We start from the raw sequence: 20633 nt of genomic DNA, 5'->3' as shown, positions 1-20633 counted from the left end.
TGTAGTGGGGCAATCATATTTCAAATTTTTCTTTTAATAATGCCATCAATCGATTATTTTATATAGAATAGAATAATAATACTTTTAAAATAATACTGAAATCAAAATATTAAAAAGTTTTTCCAATTCAAGATAATGTTTTAATATTATTTCATTTAATTTTTGAGATTTAAATCGAAGAAAATTTCTCCTGGGCATCAACATGAGAATTATTTTCAAAATTCTTTAAAGTTATTTTCTGAGAAAATAGCATGATGATGACCGGATACGATCAATGATATGTTTATATTACAAGAATTTTACTTACATTAAAATAGGATTGGTCACAACAAGTTTCCCCTTCTTTCTGTTAAAATAAAATGTATTTCAAGCTCAAAATCTGAATCATCAAATCATCAAAAATGTTCGATAGAATTATAGAGAGGCATCAGGGGACAGTTTTGTTCTGGCTCGAAATCAACTTAATTATCAAGAATAGAAATAAAATATCAAGAAAAGAAGACATTTGGAATATGCCTTCAGTAGTTACTCGAAGCGTTTGTTGGTGTAGTTAATCGGGAAAAAGTATATTAAATCATTTAAAGAATTAGAACATATCCATGCTTTAAAATTACTTCCAGTCCGTGGACTCCTATGAAGCATAAACATCGCAATTCAGGTGTACGGCCACCAAAGGTGAATTGCAGAAGCCCAGTTGGTCAGCTACCTCAACAGAAACCATTCCATACTGGGTATACCATTGAAATTTAAATAAAAAAATTATATTGGTAGAAGGCATAACGACCACGTATATCTATTTGGTTGCTTGGTTGCGCTAAAATAAAAGTTTCTGTTTTTAAAACCTACTAAACATCTCTCAACTTCATTATATATATTTGTGGTACCAATTATAAAACCAATCTAGTCACCATCGATTTAAAAAAACCGAATGTTCATCCTCTAAGATGCTCTTAAAACGGTTTTGCATCGCGAATAAGTGGGATGATTCGATTAGCCAGAAAAAGGAAACAGAACAGATGACAGGCAGTCGCGATTTACATACTGTCGCCTTCAAAAAATGCCGAAGGAAACGGGGCGCAAATTGGATTGCGCCAATAGCACGGAGAAGGACGACGGCAAATATAATTTGCCCCTTAATGGATGCCTAATGGATCGTTACTTCAAATAAATAATAGACAAAAAATTAATAAAGCGTAAAATTGGGCGGTATTAGCTGAAAACTCACTGAATGGGAAGACGCCTTGCCTCGAATGAAATTCAAATGAGTCAGAAATAATCATTTATGCGTTTGGATTTATGCATGAGGAAAATTGGTTTTTATTGATTTAAGTAAAGAATATATAAACATAATTTCCTTGAAAATACAAGAAATACATTTTAGTAAAAACGAGTATTTTATATGTATTAGGTAACTGCGTGTATTTTGATCAATGATGATATTTACACATGAAAATGTGAAATATAAATGCAAATAACTGTCAAATAGAATTAACTAACTGTGAAATTCAATCCTCTTCACATTTCGCTATATAAAATGACAGTTTTTCATTTATATTTACTGAGTTATTCCATGTATAGAGACGTACATGTACACTGGAACGCTCAAAATTAAATGTTCAGCATTCATAATTTTGCTGTAGGCTTTCCAGAAATATATTTTGTAAATCTAGTATTGTTTTAGTGATTTAAAAGTAATGATTATCAATGCAAAAGAACAGCCTGAAGGAATAAAAAAGCATCAAGAAAAAAACTTATTGGATGAATGCTCCCCTTTCTTTGACATTTCAAGTAGCAGTTGACTTACCGACTGACTCCAAATTGTTTTGTTTTAAGAGATATAAAAGGAAATAGCTACCACCTGGGTTGACTCAAAATATTATTTTGAACCTTTCGACTTTGCGGTTTATAGCTTTATGAAGTATTTTGTCGTTGATTCAGGAGAGCCATCCACATCTGCACCAAAGCGGTATTTTGTTGGCCAAAAATGTTCCACGACTGGTGCTTTGTCGTATTATGAGGCTAAAGCCGCATCAAACTGTTTGACAATTAATCATTTTGCATGACAACACTAGGCGACACTTTGTAAGAATTATGAAATATATTCTGTTGCAGCTTGAGTGGGAAATTCTACGACACCCAGCATAATTTACCAGCCTTTCAAACCACTTGTTCAGATAGATAGGAAATAGTTGTAGAAAATTATGTAAAACCAACTTTTCTCAATAAATATCCTTTCAGAGTCATAAAATGAGCAAGATACATGCAAGCACCTAATAGAAGTAAAGATAAACTGAATTTTAAATGTAGTTAAGTACCCTTAAATAGTAGTTATATACCCTGTAACATTCGCCAAAAAAATATTATTGGCAATATTATGTTTATATGATACTTTATACTATGTTATAAAGTATCAAACTATGTTTGTTAGACTTTAAACTTTTTGAGATAGTTTATACCTGCTAGAAAGAGACAGAAAAAGCCTGCAGCAAAAAGTATTCCATAACGAATATCTGAAAGTTCTTCTGAACCTTCTGATATCCCAGGATAGTTTCCCAGTTGGCTTTTAATTTAAAAGGTATAAAAGCATGTTCAGGAATACCAATTATATTAACAGCGATCATAAAGGATATTCTTTAAAGAATTTTATTAATAAAATGTTATAAACTGTCGTTATGACTTGTTGTATAACAAATGTCCATCTAGTTTGTTATATCATGTATATGTCATATGTCACATTCACCAGATGTTGTCCATCATGATGTAGTTGAATCTTATTGTTTCACATAATATTTTTCAAACACGATACACCAATAATGCTTGAATTGTTTGAAAAATACTGGGTAGCTCTCAATAACATTTAAACAGTCTGCAGTTTTCTTTGATTTTTACAAATAGAAGCGAGAACCAAATGCCTAATAAATAATATATGCGAATTAAAATTAAAGTTATAATTATTCACAAAAGAATCTAATAAAAACGAATTATTTTATAAATAACTTAATAACTAAATAACTTAATATAAACACAATGTTATAATGATTATTTTAAACTACCTTTATTGCAAAAACTTGTGTTTAATTAAATTTTACTTAAATTAGTTTAAACAAAGCTTATTATATATACATGGCATGTTTTTTGTTCTAAATTGAGTATATCTTCCCTATACTTATTTATTTATTTCTAGAATAAAAGCAGTACATCTTTAACATCGATATATCTCCGAATGTATACGGAAAACGAAAAACACCTTAAAGAGAAATTTATCAGCGCGATATATAATAAAACATCGTAAAAATGATTTTATGAAGCACGTCAATAAAATCGACAATGTTATATCTATACATTTTAAAATTTTAGCCTTTTGTATATAGGTATCTTATTTTAAAAAAATCCAAAAATATTCTGTTTGCTTGCATATACTATGTTACACATTTTAAAAAAGGAACATAATAAGAGACGTAAAGACTTTGCATTTTTTGTTAAATATATCAAAATGGCCACATCCAATTTAAATATTGTTAACAACTGACAGCATGAATATTCTATAAACAACATTATTTTAATAAAAGTAACTCATTTGGCATAGCAATGCTCCATAAAACAACAAATAAACATACCTATGACTAATTATATAAATATGTTGTGCTAAAATTATAAGCTAAATTCTGAACTAAAATATACAACATTTGTTGTTAAATGACGCTCAGCATATCTCCATTATATATATATATATATATATATATATATATATATATATATATATATATATATATATATACTATTCTGTCTAAAAACCACGTGTATACCAATACATACAAAAATAATAATCAACCAATAATAACCATAATAACCAAAATATTTATATTTAAGGTACATATAAAATTAGAATTTATTGAAAAATTAAACTCATTACTCACTATCAGAATAACATGAGAATATTTAATAATACAAAATAATTATAAGGCGCAATAATTCGAAACAAGTAACAAACAGAAAAACATAGTAAATATTAAATTATATCATGTAAAAAAAATCATCTTGCTGCTTTACAGCTTTATATATATTTCTAAATAATCATTTTTTTAATGTTGTATAGTAAATATGTTTCAAGAATAAAAATACGAATATTGTTAAATACCTTAAATACGAAATACGTTAAAAAAATGTTCTCGTTTTTATTTTTAGCATCAATATAACGAAGTTCCGAATCCTAATATTTAACAAAAAAGTCAAGAAAAAAATGCCGAGGATCTATATACATGCCGGATGCCCATGTAATATATTTTCGCTTAAAAATATGTATAATATATAGAGTTAACAATATTTAACATATGTGTAACATATTCTGCCACAATAAAGTGAAAAAAATATATTAATCATTAATCATTAAAATATATCAATACAAACAATAACAAAATTATAAAATAATACATATAACACGTAAAATTAAAAATATATAAGAAAATTTCATTTAAAGAAAATTGTATTAAGTATTTAGTCGAAATTAAAATAAAGAGAGATCTGAAGAGAATTATACCAAAAATAACTACAAATATGTGTATATTATTTTAAAAATTATCAATTTTAAAAAATTTTACATAATACGTAATAAAATTTTCTAATATTCTGCAATGTTGGCAGGATCTGTGTCAACCCACCAATAAAAAAACCAAAGAAATGTCCATAAAATCGGCATATTCCCAAAGTTAAAATATCTAATATATGCAATCTAAAATCTAATATATGTATATTTCAAGAACAATTATAAATACGTGTTCATTTTACTTTACCAATACTAGTTTAAAAAGTTTAGTTTGATATCCAACATGTTTGAGGGCAGCTTCATATATCTAGATATATTTACGAAAACAAGAAACATACAAAAAAAACAAAATATATATTAAATTACATTAAATGTTTTGAAACAAATGCTATTAAAAAAAGTAAAGATACAAAATCATCTTACTGCTTTCTAACTTTATATATTTTTCCAACTACAATTTTAAGTTATATAATAAATATGTTTCAACAATAAAAGCAAGAATTTTTGAGAAGCTTTAAAAAAGTCTTCGTTTTATTTTTAGCATGAATATAACGGAGTTTCTGATTTTCAGCAAGCGAAATAAGAAAGAATTATGCTTAAGTTGAATATACATGCCTAATGCTCATGCCTACATATTTTATAAAAAAATATATTTAATATATTGAGCTAACAATATTATTTTAACAAAAATATATCGATGTATCATATATAAGTTAGTAAAGCATAAATAAAATGATATTTAATATTTGTATTATATATGGCCACAGATATTGAAAAATTTGTATTGCAAACTTATGTAATATATATAAAAATAACTTTACACAACCAATTGTATACCTAAAAATATATAAGTTAGTACTAGGTTAGGATATTTCATTTAGGGAATATATGTATTTAATGAAATTGTCTAATAATAAGACATTAAGTTCTAATGCTGTGCCGTCTATATAATTATATCGTCTATAATAATATCTAAATTTTTTATAAGAAAATAATATATTGATTTAAGAATATTATTAAAAAAAAAATAACATATTTTTTTCAGAAAATAAAGTCATGCAGTAAAGCATAGGACAAAATTATATTTAACATACTGTAGCAAAAATATGTATTACATATTGAGACAACAGCATTATTTTAACAAAGATAACTAATAATATTTATAAATATAAGAGTACATCATAATATAAAATTATATTTAAAATATTTATATAGCAAATAATATATAAATAGCTTTGCATTATATGTGGTTTTAAATTATTTAGTATTCTCTATATACAATACATATTCTGTTATAATAATATTGAAAAAAATCAGTATTAAAAACGTGCACGAATGCATTTATAAATATTATTATACGATAATAAATTTTATACATAAAAATAAAAATACAGACAGCGGATTGTTAAAGCAAAAATTTGTTAAATTATAATATTTTTAAAAATAGCAGAATATTACATTTTTTTAGATTATTAAATTTAATTCAAGCTTCAAGGTAGTTTAAGTTATGTTACGATATTCCATTTAGCGAATATTTCTATAAATGAAATTGTGTAATAATAAAACATTAAATTTCAACGCTGTATCGTCAAAATATATAACAAGTCATATTTTTTACCCAGCAAAATTATTCTCAACATATTGAGCACCTCTATCTCCTTTCATATATATTTAAATACTTACAGTTCTCAGTATCAATTTAAATCATATGTTTTAGATTAAATTATTATAAAATACTTTTTGTAGTTTGATATACTTACATCTTTCAAAGGAGATCGACAATAATACTCTCCAAACAAGAAAGAAACAAAACCACAACGTAAATATTAAATTATAACATGCTTCCCAACAAATGCTATTAAAAAAAGCAAAGAGAAAAATATCTTTGTGCTTTAGAGCTTCTGTAGATATTTCTAAATACATGTATTGAAGTAATTTAATAAATATATTTCAACAACAGAACAAAGGAATATCTGTTAAGTATTAAAAAACGTTTTTATTTTTAGCATCAATATAATGAAGTTTCTGATTTTTAACAAGGAGCATAAGAAAAAAATATGTTGAAGATGTATATACATTACATATGTATATGTCTACATTTTTTCTTTTTTCTTACATTTCATTCTAAAATATATGTATATATATATAGTGTTAACGACATTATTTTAACAAAAATAAATATTTTGCATAAATGAAACTATATGGCATAATATAAAATTATATTTAATATATATGTAGAAAATTATATAAAAATTGATTTTCTTTATATTTGGTGTAATATTCTGTATCTACAATACATATCCTGCTACAATAATACTGAATAAACAGTATTGTAAGCGTGTATTAATACATATATAAACATCATTAAACCATATAAATCATAATAAGATTTGAGAATAACAGGACCTTAAAGGTAATTAAATTATTAATTTTTTTAAGCTCTCTTTCAAGTATTTAAAGCCAAGTTACTATATATCGTTTTATTATCAAATATTTTTATCAACGAATTTGTGTAATAATAAGACATTAAGTTCTAATGTTCTATTTTCATAATAAGAAATTATATATTTTTAATGAACAACACACTCGCTATCGTATATATATTTAAATACTTATAGTGATTTGTTACTTCTACTTGGTTTAACACGTTTATATGAGTGACAAATATATTTAAAAGTATTTAGAAGAAATTAAAATGAAAAGAGACCTGTTGAAGTTATTCTAAAAATATTTATAAATATATTTTTACATTATTTTATATTTTAAAATCAGGGTCTAACTATGTAGGATTAGCGTGACCTGTCCTATGAATAAACTCACCTTCGAAAATAAGAAACAAGAAAAACCAAAGAAGTGTCCTTAAAATCGGCATGTTCGCGAATCGCGAGGAGCGACCACCGTCCCTATCTCCGAGTGTCTATAACCACAATCGGAACGTCGGCATGGCAGGCTAGCGGATCGCGTTCCCTTCGCGAAAACTTTCCGGCAAGTTGGCGGGCATCGAAACCGACACTACGAAAACGGGCAGCGGCGTTGGGGCGTCAGGACGCGTTCCGGACGCCGGGCGGCGCGTCGATCGTGCGGCGAACTGAATGCGAAACGAGCGGAGGCGAGGTTCGCGATGCGCAACTCAAAACGCCCGGTGACGCGAATTTTCCGAAATATAAATTGGCCATTTAATGCAGCAATTCTTGGTGCCAAGCCGCTCCATGCTTAATGTATCATTATTGTATACTTATATCTATAATAATATCATCTATAGTCTATTCAAAGTTTATATATATATATATATATGCGTGATTGAATTTGTTACGCCAAAACGTCGCAATGTTGCCGCATCAAATGTGAGTTTTAATTCGGTTTGGCTTTGACATACAACAAAATTCTTATCTAAATAAAATAATTAAACAAAAATACTGTTTTAAAATATAATTTATTTTAACATAGGGATAATAGTTTGTAGGTTAGAGTTGTTTTATTATATTTACATTAAACTATTTTCCACGCCACCCATGAGGTATGAGGTAGAGTTTTTGGCACATATTTTTAAGTAGTGGCATCCCCCTAATACACCTAATTAACAATTATATATCAAATTAATGTATTTTACTGTCAATCGAGAGCATACTTACCTTTTTACATTTGGTTCTTGTTTCCTTCGATGGCCAAAAATTTCTCTATGACCTTCTTAGAAGCAATTCACAATTTTTTAGGAATTCATTAGAAATTGTTTGGTCAATCCCAACTATACATGCAGTGATAATAAAAGTTCTTTATATGGAGATATAAATATTTCTTCGAGCACGTTCTTTTAACGAACTTTAAGCTTCTTGGGCGTCCAGTCCTTTTTAAATTCAGTAAATTGCTTGGTTTTTGCTTTTCGATAGACAATAAAAGGTAAAAATTTTGGGAATCCCAGTTTGTTGTCCGAGCAACATCTTTAAAATTTTAAAACTGGCACACACCCGCCAACTACGGTTTTCATATTTTAATTTACGAAGATCCAATTCCAAGTTCTTCTTGGAATCCTTGGGGTGTATGGAATGACCTACACAAATGGAAGCATAAAACCCGGCGTTTTGAAAAAGAACTGCTTTAAAGCTGCTTACTTTTTAATCAGTCGTCAATAAACCCCTAAATTGTAATGTTAGAGAATGTTTTTTATAATATTTTCGTTTTCAGCATACGAAAATAACTACAAATCAGTTGAAAATACTCAAACAACTTTTCTATTCCAGACCCGTTTAATCCAGTGCAAAACTTATTTTCTTGTAATTGAAATAACAGCTCACCTGTTAATACTCTCGCTTTCAATTAGTAATATATTTTGATGCAGGTAATACAAAATTCTGGTGTTTCTTCCAATAACCTAGTACCATTAAACGTCTGCTATTAAGTCTTCCTTTTAGTGCAATTTATTTGGTTTGTATAATTGGATAACTTTTATTAATAAATAAATTTTTAAAAAATGTATTCTTTAAGTATTTAGAAAATGTATTTATTAATAAACCTAATAAAAATGGTTCTCTACTTTTAAAGTAGTAGTTTTGATTTACTAAATAAAAAACAACCCCGTTAAATTAGAATAATGCTGAATTTTGGTTATTATAGCACCAGTAAACGAATGTCCAAACGTCTGAATACTGATAAACAAGAGCCTAAATTGGCTTCTTTGTCTTTACTTCCTTTACATTAAATTATTACCAGCAATTAAAAAATTGTAAACATTTTATATAACCATTTTTTAAGACAAATTTGAACTGTATTTTAACTATTAAAATATACCAAATTTAAGTTTTGAAATATAAATTTAAGTTTTATATTACAGTTACTTGACAGTTATTATTAATTATATATTAAACTATTGAAAACCTCACCAAGGAATATTACATAACAAAAATTAATTGAACGAAAAAAGAACGTTGCTGATAAACCAATTAAATGAGACAACTCAATTACGGGTTCGGAATATTTCACACAGTAAAAGATTGAAGGTGTATTTCAGATAGATCTCCACGGAAATGTCAGCCTCAAGAAAAGTCTTTTTTTAACAGTTCTCTGGAATTCAATTTACAGCTACTGGAGAATTTGGGACGATAGAAATACATCCGTACAACTAAATGTTTTCTTAAATCGTCTGAAAGAGAAACAGGATACGACTACCGTTCATTCCCAATTTATGTCTTCGCACTATCAACTTGACATATTTTATTTTAAGTATAGCATCGGATAAATATAAATTGTTGTAAGTAAGTTTAAGTTTTTTAAGTTTCTTTTGCATATGTTAATAAATAATGTAGGGTTAAATTTCAATCCAGGGTATATAACAAAAATTATAATTATGATACAATAAAAAACAATTCAATATATTAAACGAATAAAAGCAGAATTCAAATTAAATTATATAACAGCTACTTACACAACATATGGCAAATTAAATAAAGCAAATTCAAAGCGGGGGACATCTGGATGTCTGTGTGGTCGGGTGATGGTTGTGAAAACATAACGGAAACGTATCTGAGCAACCAATTTTCTATGACAAGGATGAAATTAAAAATACACATTAAACATAAAAACATAGGTTATTATCACAACAGATATGTATAATGCCGGGTAATAAAAAATATCATCATTTTGACAGTTAATAATTTATATATAACTAGCGACCCGCCCCGGCTTCGCACGGGTGCAATGCTGATACTAAATTAAATACACTACAGAAAAAATATGAACGTTGTATATAAAAACATAGCGGCCCGCTCCGACTTTGCACGGGCATAAAATATATATGCCTATGTCACTCAATGAAAACATGATTAAAATCGATCCAGTATTTTTGGTTGATTCATTACTGCCCTTGGCCTGCACGCATTAAATTTGGAGTAAAACAATTCCTCTTCCCCTATACTTACTATGAAGATTTCCTGCTATCTTTGGAATATCTAAATTCTTACAATTTTTATTACATTACACATTTTTAAACGCAAATTTTAAATTTGTAATATCTCCGAAAATATTTGTTCAATTTACATGCTGTAAGGAACCATATTGATCTATATTAATTGCACACTGTATTTAAGGTACTTAATTCGATAAGAATTAATGCCGTATTGCTTAAAATAGCTTCGTAAATAAGCCATTTTCTCACGTAAAAAGTAAACAATAAAAATGGTTAATGTGGGTTATCCCTAAAAGATTTTTTTTGTAGACCTTTTTATGGTGTACAATACTGTAGTACATTAATTTGATCTAACTCGTAGGGTTAGGCAGCGTTTTTGCTAATTGCTAAATAAGCCTAAAAAATAGGTTAATTTACGACATCACGTTAGAAACCTCTAAAATTAGCAATGTTGCCTTAGTATATTATGCATGTATTATACATATAAACCTTCCTCTTGAATCACTCTATCTATTGAAAAAAACCGCATCAAAATCCGTTGCGTAGTTTTAAAGATTTAAGCGCACATAGGGATATAGGGACCGAACAGGCGACTTTGTTTTATACTATGTAGTGATGATAAATGTACCGATAAATAAATGTACAGAAAAGTAATGGTATTGTTAATGGATAGTATTGATACTATCAATAGCAGACAATGACAATATTAGTCAATAGAAATGACAGAATAACAGTGATTGTCTTACAGTAACAATCTTACACAATAGCAGTTAATAACAACAGATCACAGTAACATACAACAAACAAGAGAATACGGAGAGCAATGGTAAACGTGCTAGAACGAAACATAATGTGCACACGGTACGAACGAAAGCTAACACGAGACGTACGAGCTTTTACCCTAAAATTAACAATGGACGTGCAATGAGACCAAGGGAAGCAGCTGTACGAGATACTGCCACTAGTAATAACACCAATAGGACTCGCTGCGGTAAAACCAAAGTCTCAAAAAAATAAATAAATAACACTCTTACTAATTTGCTATGTATTTCTAACGTCTCTTGCACATATTTAGATATTACATTTGGCAAATATAGCCCGAGAAAAAGATCAAGATATGTCGTGATTTATAGTTGGGTGTCCGCAAGGATGGTAGACCCCACAAAAAAAGACAACCCTTTTTTAGTTTCTTATCGTTATTTCAATTTTCCCAGGAAACATAAAGGCTCCGCATCAGAAAGATACATAAAAATAACTAAGTTACCATAGACATTTTCGATATGTTGCATATATCGTAAGGTTTCTAATAGCTGACCCTGGGGGTTCCAAATTTCGTCAAAAATTTAAAATAGCCTGTCAAAACAATTCACATTTACAGTAGTTGTTACCGTAGATTAATTGAAATTGATAAATTGATTGAAAAATTTTGATATTATTAACATTATTTCTATTTGTATAACAACGCTTGTTCTAGTCAAGGAGGATTTGTCGTTAGCTAATGATAAAATATTGCTATATAATATTATATATTAGTTGATAGCTCTACTATTTTGAATCTGTATATTGTATATATGTTATTGATTATCATGTATACTCAATCAAATGTAATATAAGTTAACATTGAATACACGGAAAGAAGCATTAACTGCCCAACCTAATTGTTAAACTAAGTTGATTATGAAATTTTGTAAATAAAATAAAGGTCTTTATAGAGTATTAATCAGAGTCAGTGTATACAAACGCTACTCATGGAAGGTACAACATTTAAATCTCAACATTCCTTTTGTTCATCTTTCTCTTTATTTTTTCTTTCTTTCTTCTGTTGTTTCGTATTAAAAAATATGCTTCCAAAGCCATTTAAAGAATTTTATAAAATAGTGGTAATTCTGCCCTGTTATAATATAATTGTCGGACTTGGTTTCAATATACGAAAAATTTACTAAACCCCACAAGGAACCTTCATGCAGCTTAACAAGTGATTGATCAATAATTTAGAGTTGACGGACAACAAAATAGCAAAAATGACTACCAACGAATTGATCAAAATCTAAATGGTGTTTCGAACCGTGATTTTATTACCTGCCAGGCAAAAATGCAACAAAGACCTTTCTGTAACGTGTGGTGACCGGCAATAAAAAGTGGTTCCACTACAACAATCTCAATCACGAAATGTTTTGGATAAGTTCAGTAGAGTAATACCACAATATTTCCGACTATATAACTGTGCATTCTGCTGTTCATATGGTTCAAACAACAAGGTGTAGTGTATCACGGGCCCCCCTAAACGGGATGAAACTCTTATTGTTAATCTCTCCCGATATAATTGAACTCATTAAAGCACGTATTGCTATAAAAATAATGCAAGGATGAGAAAAAAAATTAAGTAATATAACATATTCTAACCAATATAATTTAGTTCTTCTCGTGTTTTCCAATGAGGTTTGTTCATATAGTAAATTTCGTATACTCATCAGTGATTTATATCTTTGTCTTGTTATTTTTCTTTTCAAGTCGTAATACCTGTAATGTACAACTTCATTCTAGGTAAAGAACTAAACGAAATTATTCCAACAAGCCTCTTTCGAAGACAATTTTATACCATTCACAGAATTTTTCCAGCATCAGTCAGATAATAATCTGTTTTAGCATTAATGCAGACTTGATATCAAGCCCGATTTTCGACCTCCTGTTGGTATCCACTCTTATGTAAATATTTCAAAATGTTTATGGTCGACATTTAGTTCCATGGTTGTATTGCAAACTGAAATATGTCGGCATATCCCTATGTTTTTAATAATTTAATCCATAATTTCTTATATCAAAATCACATATTAGGAATAACAAAGATTTAACGAATATTTAAATATACAATGTACTAATTTCCACTATAGCGTAGTATCTGAAACTCCCAACAAAATATTCAGACTAGAACTAGTTTGTAAATTTGTCCAAACAAAATCTATTGAAATTTTAAAATTATTAAAGTCTATAGCCATGTTAAACACGTACCTATGAGAACAGACTAGTGGAAACAAATTAAAATCAAATCATTAAAAAACACGATAGTTCAAGTAGATTTACAGGGGCTCCTATTAAGAGGAAATGTTGATTATACAATTAATATAATTTTTTACAGTATTATTATATACAATTCATATATTATTTATATACAATATATTATTAATCCAAATATTCAAACTGAAATTCGATAGTTTGTTTTAATGCACTTTCAGTCGTGAAATATCAATAGCATGTTACTTCTATATGTTCTATAACTTCTTTCTATAACATTTATAAGTTATATGTTAAACAGTAGTCTTCAACATTTCACAAAGATACATCATTCTTTCGATGAATGATATATTGCACAATATCAAAGTAGCTATATAAATTTTAAAAATTTACACTAAGATTGTGTGTGTTATTAATTTAAGACACACACTAGCATGTCAATTTCTTCCAAGTAGACGAACTAATTTCAAGAAAGCAGGCTTCATGTAGATAAGACAAATATTTTAATGCTGCTAATTTAATTTAATATTTTCCAGATACTGAAATTGTTAGTTGAGATTAATTATAGAAACCGAGACAGTAACACAAAGACATATTGAAGTTTTCATTCATTTTCCTTCTACATTATACTAACATAATACTCCAGAGGAACCATAAACTATACTAAATAAGTATAAAATAAGTATAAGTGTAATAAAATTCGCTAAAGGTTTTGAATACAGTTTATACTTACTCCAGAAGCCGACTACGTTTTTTATGATTACAACAATAAAATATCCCTAATAACTTTTTTTAACATGTTCCCAGTCTGGATTTCATTATTATTTAACAAATTTTTATTTGTGTCACGCGTCAGAGAGTGATCTGAGCACTGAGGTCAAATATTATTGACGATGGCCGAGTAACGCGCGAGCGCGTGACGAATTAGAATGGACAGAATAGGAAAATACATTAATTAGAAGCTATAATTTAATAGACCATGACATAATTTTATATATAATGGGAATTAATCAACTACTAAAATAAGATAAAAAAATATTCAGCAGAACGGGAAAAAAATAACTAAATAAATATTACTACAAACAAACAAAATATCTATTCAAGTAAATTGGGTTAATAATAGTAAACGAACGACCATAAGCGAATATAAATTTGCACTAAAACTCACAAAATAAATAAAAACCCTATTCGTATAAATCATAAGCGGTCATGACGAATTTTTGCGCAGTCTAAAGGGTAACAAGGATATCCAGGAAATTTACTGCATACATAAATAGTATCCTTTATTTTTTTTTAGTAAATAGCAATTTTTACACAGCTTTCTCATTACCTTTCCTGCTTTCTTCTACTCTTGTATTTTCAAAATATGTTCGTTAATAACCGCTCTGTAAGAAGGTTTGGACGGTACCTTTAGTTACCTTTTTAGAACAGTCGAAAATTGGAATACGATTGCTTGAATATTTATTGTAAAGTTATGACACATTTCCTAGCTATTTTACCAGTTTTAGAACTAGAGGGCCCTGACGTATTGATACATAAGAATAAATACATAAGAATCAAAAAGGAAAAAAATGGAAACCAAGCACGTAAATAACTCACCTATAGTCTTCAGATAATAGCGATACAACTGTACACACTGCTAATACTGAACTAAACACAAACCTTAGAAAAACCACCGCACATCTAACGCGCTGGAGCGTTATTGGCGCCCAATGAAAGCTCGACATTTTACGCGCTAGTGTGTTATTGGCAGCGAACGTGTTAAAGGTTTTAGGTAAAAGTGCAAAATCTAACAAGAAACAATCAGCCCTGCCTTATCCCTAACGTGTCCGGAAAAAACCCAATATCATCTATAATCATCTCTAAATAATTATATGTCGATATGTTTAACATAGATAAACATATTTAAGAACTCCTATTATAAAGTAATAATTCAAGCCCATATAAGCTGTAATTGATAACAGCACAGGCAAAAATAATTGTGAAAGTAAATATTAAAAAAATTAAATGATGGTAACTATTAAATACACTTTAGATTTACTTAAAACCTGATTAGGAATACTTATAACGTATTATTTTCTACTATAAAGAATTTTTTATAAACATGGCCAATATATATAAGAGGCTCTATGGCCTGGTGTGCCTCCTCTAACCTGTATCTATCTTGCATATTCCCTCCGTCAAAACAACAGCCTCTTCGCCAATTGTCGGTGATGTAAATCTCATTCAGTATTCACAGGCTGATAACGATAGAAAGTCAGATAGCAACCGATTCAATACTATTTTGTATATTTCGACCTGTTTTGTCCTGTTTAGATAAAGAAAGGTTTGAAGTCTTTGGACAATGCTTCGGTTCACTATCGGATTGTGACCACAACACGTATCAATTATCGCATCTAGATTTACCATAAAATAATAAAATTAAAGAACGTTCTCTCACACTGTTTGGTACACTGAATAATAGCAAATGGAAAATACATGTAAAAGGTATTCTTTACTGTAAACACTCATTACTTAAATCAACTATATTCTTGGTAAATTTACTCGACTGCAATTAGAATACGATATGAAATTAACATTAGCTCATAGTCCTGCCATAATTTTTCACGTAATAGAATCGAATATTACCTATAATTGTATGATAAATAAATCGTGTTTAAAGTTTAAAAATTCTATCACAAATGTTATGTTAATTTAATACATAATGTATAACCGTTACTGATACTAAAACACGCCATCAAACAGTTAACATAAAATATATCACAAAATATTTAATTTATAAAATAGAAGTAACTACGTTACCAATGTAGATTTACATTGACATAAAATCCTTAAAACTGTATTAAAGCCCATTTCAGTCCTTTGATTATTTATTCCATACAAAATAGCGCACATGTTTATAATTATTTTCAAATTCAAAATGTAACGTAACGGATACAGAACGTAAGCGATGTTTTAAAAATACATTATCCCATCAAATTTAAATGGGACATATCCCATAAAGTTCGCAGACTATATACTTTTACGATTCGAAATAATTATTACTAAAATATTCTCTACTCGTTGGCTTTTTTCCATTAAACTGTCACAAACCCACTAGCTTTTATTGTTTGTTCATTTGTAATTAATCTAATTTAAAACTATTACGAAGTTTATTTGATTTATAAACACAAAGTCTAAGTTTCCAACAAAGCTTGTTCTATCAAATTTAGCTATGATGCAAGTAACCGCCCAGTCGAAACGCCAGACGAAGATGGTTTTCTTCTGACTCACTGAACGAAACTATTAGATTTATTAGATTCAGCTCGATTTATCAACTATTGTTCTGTATCGATCGTCTTCAATACATCAAGTTCGGTAATTCTCGTGATTTCACACTACTCACCTTAATTTAATCTATAACAAACACTTCCGGACAGGAATTTCTCGAATGTGTTATCAGATATATCTCCAACTTTAAGTTAATATGTGTGGAATTTCTGACATTACTACCGATACAAACAATAGTTATTGAGTTATTTATGCAAAAATTAGTAATATTTCTTTTCTTAAATCGCAGATAATGTAACATATCAATTGAAAAGTCCCAGGTTTACCATAGTAAAAATCATTTTTTTGGCAAAATGAGTTGTTTTTATTCAACATGATACCCTTCAAGGATACACTGATTATAGCGACCCTCCAACTTTTCGATACAATTTTTGTAGTACGATTTGTTCCTTACTTTAAAATAAACCTCAGTTTCGGCGATCACCTCATTCGACGAAAATTTCTTCCCAGTGGTGGCACGGTGCATTGTCTTGGTGAAGCAGCACCTTTTTTTCTTCACATGCCGCCGTTTTTCGGAGATTTCGTCCTTCAAACGGTCCAATAACGCTATGTAATAGTCGCTGTTGATGGTCTTTCCTGTTTCAAGGTAGTCAATAAAAATTATTCTATGCGCATCCCAAAATACAGACGTAATAACCTTGCCAGACGACCGTTGCTTTGGAGCGGGTTCATTGTGTGCAGTCCACTCGGATGACAGTCGATTGGACTTTGGTGTGAAATGATGTAGCCATGTTTCATCCATTGTGACATATCGACGCTAAAACTCGGATTTATTACGCTTAATCATCTTCAAACAATGCTCCGAATCATCAACTCGTCGTTGTTTTCGGTGAAGAGTGAGCTCGCGCGGCACCCACTTTGCACAGAGCTTTCTCATACCCAAATATTCGTGAATTATATGATGGACACCTTCGGTTGATATCTCTAGAGTGTCTGCTATTTCACTCAATTTCAATTTACGGCCCTTCAAAATCATTTTGTGGATTTTTAGAATGTTTTCGCCGGTAACAACCTTTTTTAGGCGTCAACTACGTTCACCGTCTTCGGTGCTCATTTCACCACGTCCAAACTTAGCATACCAAATTTTGATGGTTGAGTTTCCTGGGCCAGTGTCCAAAAACTTGGAATCAAGCCAAGTTTTTGCTTCAACTGTATTTTTTCCCTTCAAAAAACAATATTTTACCAACACGCTAAATTTCTTTTTATCCATTTTTTTCACAATAACAAAAGTTGCTTCACTCAAAATATTATAATTGATAAACTAATAATCTGCAGAAACAATTGCTATGAATGGAAAAGTTTGGTACTTTTCCTAAGACTGTTATTGCTGGATGTAATATCTTAATATGTTCTAGAGCCATTAGAGTTTCATAAGAGTTAATTTATGAAGACACGATGCTCAGAGTCATCACCTTTTTATTATGTTGATTTTATTGTCTTTTATGCTGCCCAACATGAGTTTCATCAAATTATGAGTTTATTCATAGAGTATTCCAGTTTTATTTTTAATTTTATTCCATTATATTTACTCAATTTATTATTTTCTATGTATTCATTTATATTTCATTTCCCGCTATTATACTATTTATTTTTATCTTTCCCATAATCTTTAAATTACTGTACATTAAAGATAATGGAGTTTTACGGTTGCAACTATAAGTGGTTCCTGTCAGGTATTGACAGCAGAATGTTTGCCTTTGCCTTAGCATCATATTCAGAGTTAGGAGAGCTGAGTGCACAGCATCAAAAGTGTTGCTTATTTGTTTAATTGTGATTTTTATTTGATCCTAGTGAGGGGTTTTAACCTAGTTGCAGGATTTGGTGCTTTATTTTCCCTTCATGTCACTGCAAGTCCGTTACAGTTAGTGTTAGGGTAGAAGTTAGTACGTCACGTGTTAACTTTCCTTTATACCATGTGCATATGTTATAGTTCATCCTAGCATGTTTACTACTGCTATCAATTATCGGTATTATTCGTCATTGTTATTCACAACTATAGTAACAAGATTATGTTTAACCGTAATGGTTATTCAGTATTGTGTATCGGTACATCTATTTATCGGTACTACTATTTATCAGGACTATAATCTATTAATGCAAGTAACAATCCGTGTCTGTATTAGCTACCAGCAATATTAATTGTCAGTGTCAGTACATTTTATTATTACCAGATACTAGAAGTATCTGTCGTGATAATGACCAAATCTTGTTATATTTGATATGTATTTTAATTTCAGCCTTGTCGAAGAAATATTGGTTGTTCTGGTACGTTTTCGTGCCGTTTTCAGAACTAGCTTTGTTTATTTATTGGTCATTTATAGCATAAGTAGCTATTTATAATTTATTGTAATCATTGCTTATATTTTAGAGAATGTTAAATTTTTTCATTGTTTTATTTAAAGATAATTTTATTTTACGTCCTAGTTTTATATTTAGCTTTAATATGTTAGAAAATGCAGTCTTCTTTGACCAATTAGTTTGTAAAATCATTAGATATATTATCTTGAAAATAATTCTTTGAGAATAAGCATATGAATGTTAGGAAACTTAATTTTCTCATACGGTAAATTTGATTCAACAGTAGAGCTACATTAGAGCTGTAGTTATGTTGTGCTTCTTTACAGTATTTTCACTGGCGTATTACTGTTTTCGCCTTAAAATACCACTTATTAATGTTCATTTTTATTTAGTTATTAAAACGATTATTATGTACATATTTTATTTTAAAAGGCTTTTTTTGTGTTAAGAATCTAATTATGTTTATTTTTTAATATTTAGTAATTTTTTTATTTATTTCTTGCAGTCCATTCAATTTTTTTATTAAAAATATTTTATTTTCGTCTTTTTAATGTTAGATATTTACAACATATTACGCAGTTATTTTATTCAATATTGCAATCGGTAGACCAAGTTAAGGTGCTGCCCGTATGAGGAAAAATTGGAATAACAAGCAATGATTGAAAATAAAGAGCGCGGTGCGGTGATTTGACAAATGTTCTAACCAAACAACAACAGAAAGTTATTGTCTCCGCCTGCAATCGAACCCGCGATCTCCGTTTGAGAACTAAATTAATAGAAGAAAACCATAGAAGCAGTTGTCTGCTATATTTCTACGAGGTCTTATATGCTATATTTGGTGCTTAAAAAGCAAACTGAATGGATTTTACACTGAACAACGTCCGATTTCACGACATTATACACAAATATCTGATTATTTTAGATAAAAAGAATATGAAAATTTGTACGTGCCTTTGAAATTAGAGCATTTCCCTCGATTTCCCTCCCTTCTCCCAAACACATCCTGATTTGGTTCAAATGGGGCCACCTCGGAACTACACTGTTTCGAATAAAAAAAGAATTTTGAAAATCGACCCACAATTGACGGAGAAATTGGGAACATACAAATAAAGCAATGATACACAACATCTACATTACACATAATTCTACCATATGCTCAGTAATGCTTGTTGACCATGAGTATTCTGCTCCAATGTCGATGTGAATGATTTTCTTGCACCCTGTGATAATGTGTAAAAATGGTATTTTTAACGATTCGTTCGGTAGCCTCTATCTCCTCCTTCTAACTTCTGATTCAAAAGTTATTTGAGAGTGAGTCTTGCAATTCATTATCTTTGAAATTGTTTGTTTTTCCAGGTCGTCCATAATTATTAGCACCAAGCCATTTTGATGGAGAAGCACCACCTTAAGTTCCTAAAAGTGCTTGGTTAGCCTCTGCTGCAGATTTGTGTAAGCAGACAACAAACGTAATGAATTTAGAACATATAATTTTGAACTATCCATGATTAGCATTTGTAATTATATACCAAATTACTCAATGATACTAACTCA

General features: G+C 29.4%; 1 protein-coding gene across 1 annotated transcript in view; it reads right to left on the bottom strand.

Annotated features, from left to right (window-relative positions):
* Nucleotides 1-7633, bottom strand: part of LOC143193247 (uncharacterized) — a 327672-nt gene extending 320039 nt beyond the window's left edge. Inside the window, exon 1 of the mRNA XM_076399328.1 lies at nt 7364-7633. Within this exon, the coding sequence (XP_076255443.1) occupies nt 7364-7415 (52 nt within the window). The 5' untranslated portion in view covers nt 7416-7633. The remainder of the gene's footprint in view (nt 1-7363) is intronic.
* Nucleotides 7634-20633: the final 13000 nt, after the last annotated feature.

The sequence above is a fragment of the Rhynchophorus ferrugineus genome, unplaced genomic scaffold (assembly GCF_030347505.1).
Source record: "Rhynchophorus ferrugineus isolate W39M unplaced genomic scaffold, kcgeb_rfMv2 rfM3, whole genome shotgun sequence".
Lineage (NCBI taxonomy): Eukaryota > Metazoa > Arthropoda > Insecta > Coleoptera > Curculionidae > Rhynchophorus > Rhynchophorus ferrugineus.
The sequence above is the reverse complement of the archived record's forward strand: the minus strand, read 5'-3'. Positions and strand labels throughout refer to the sequence as shown.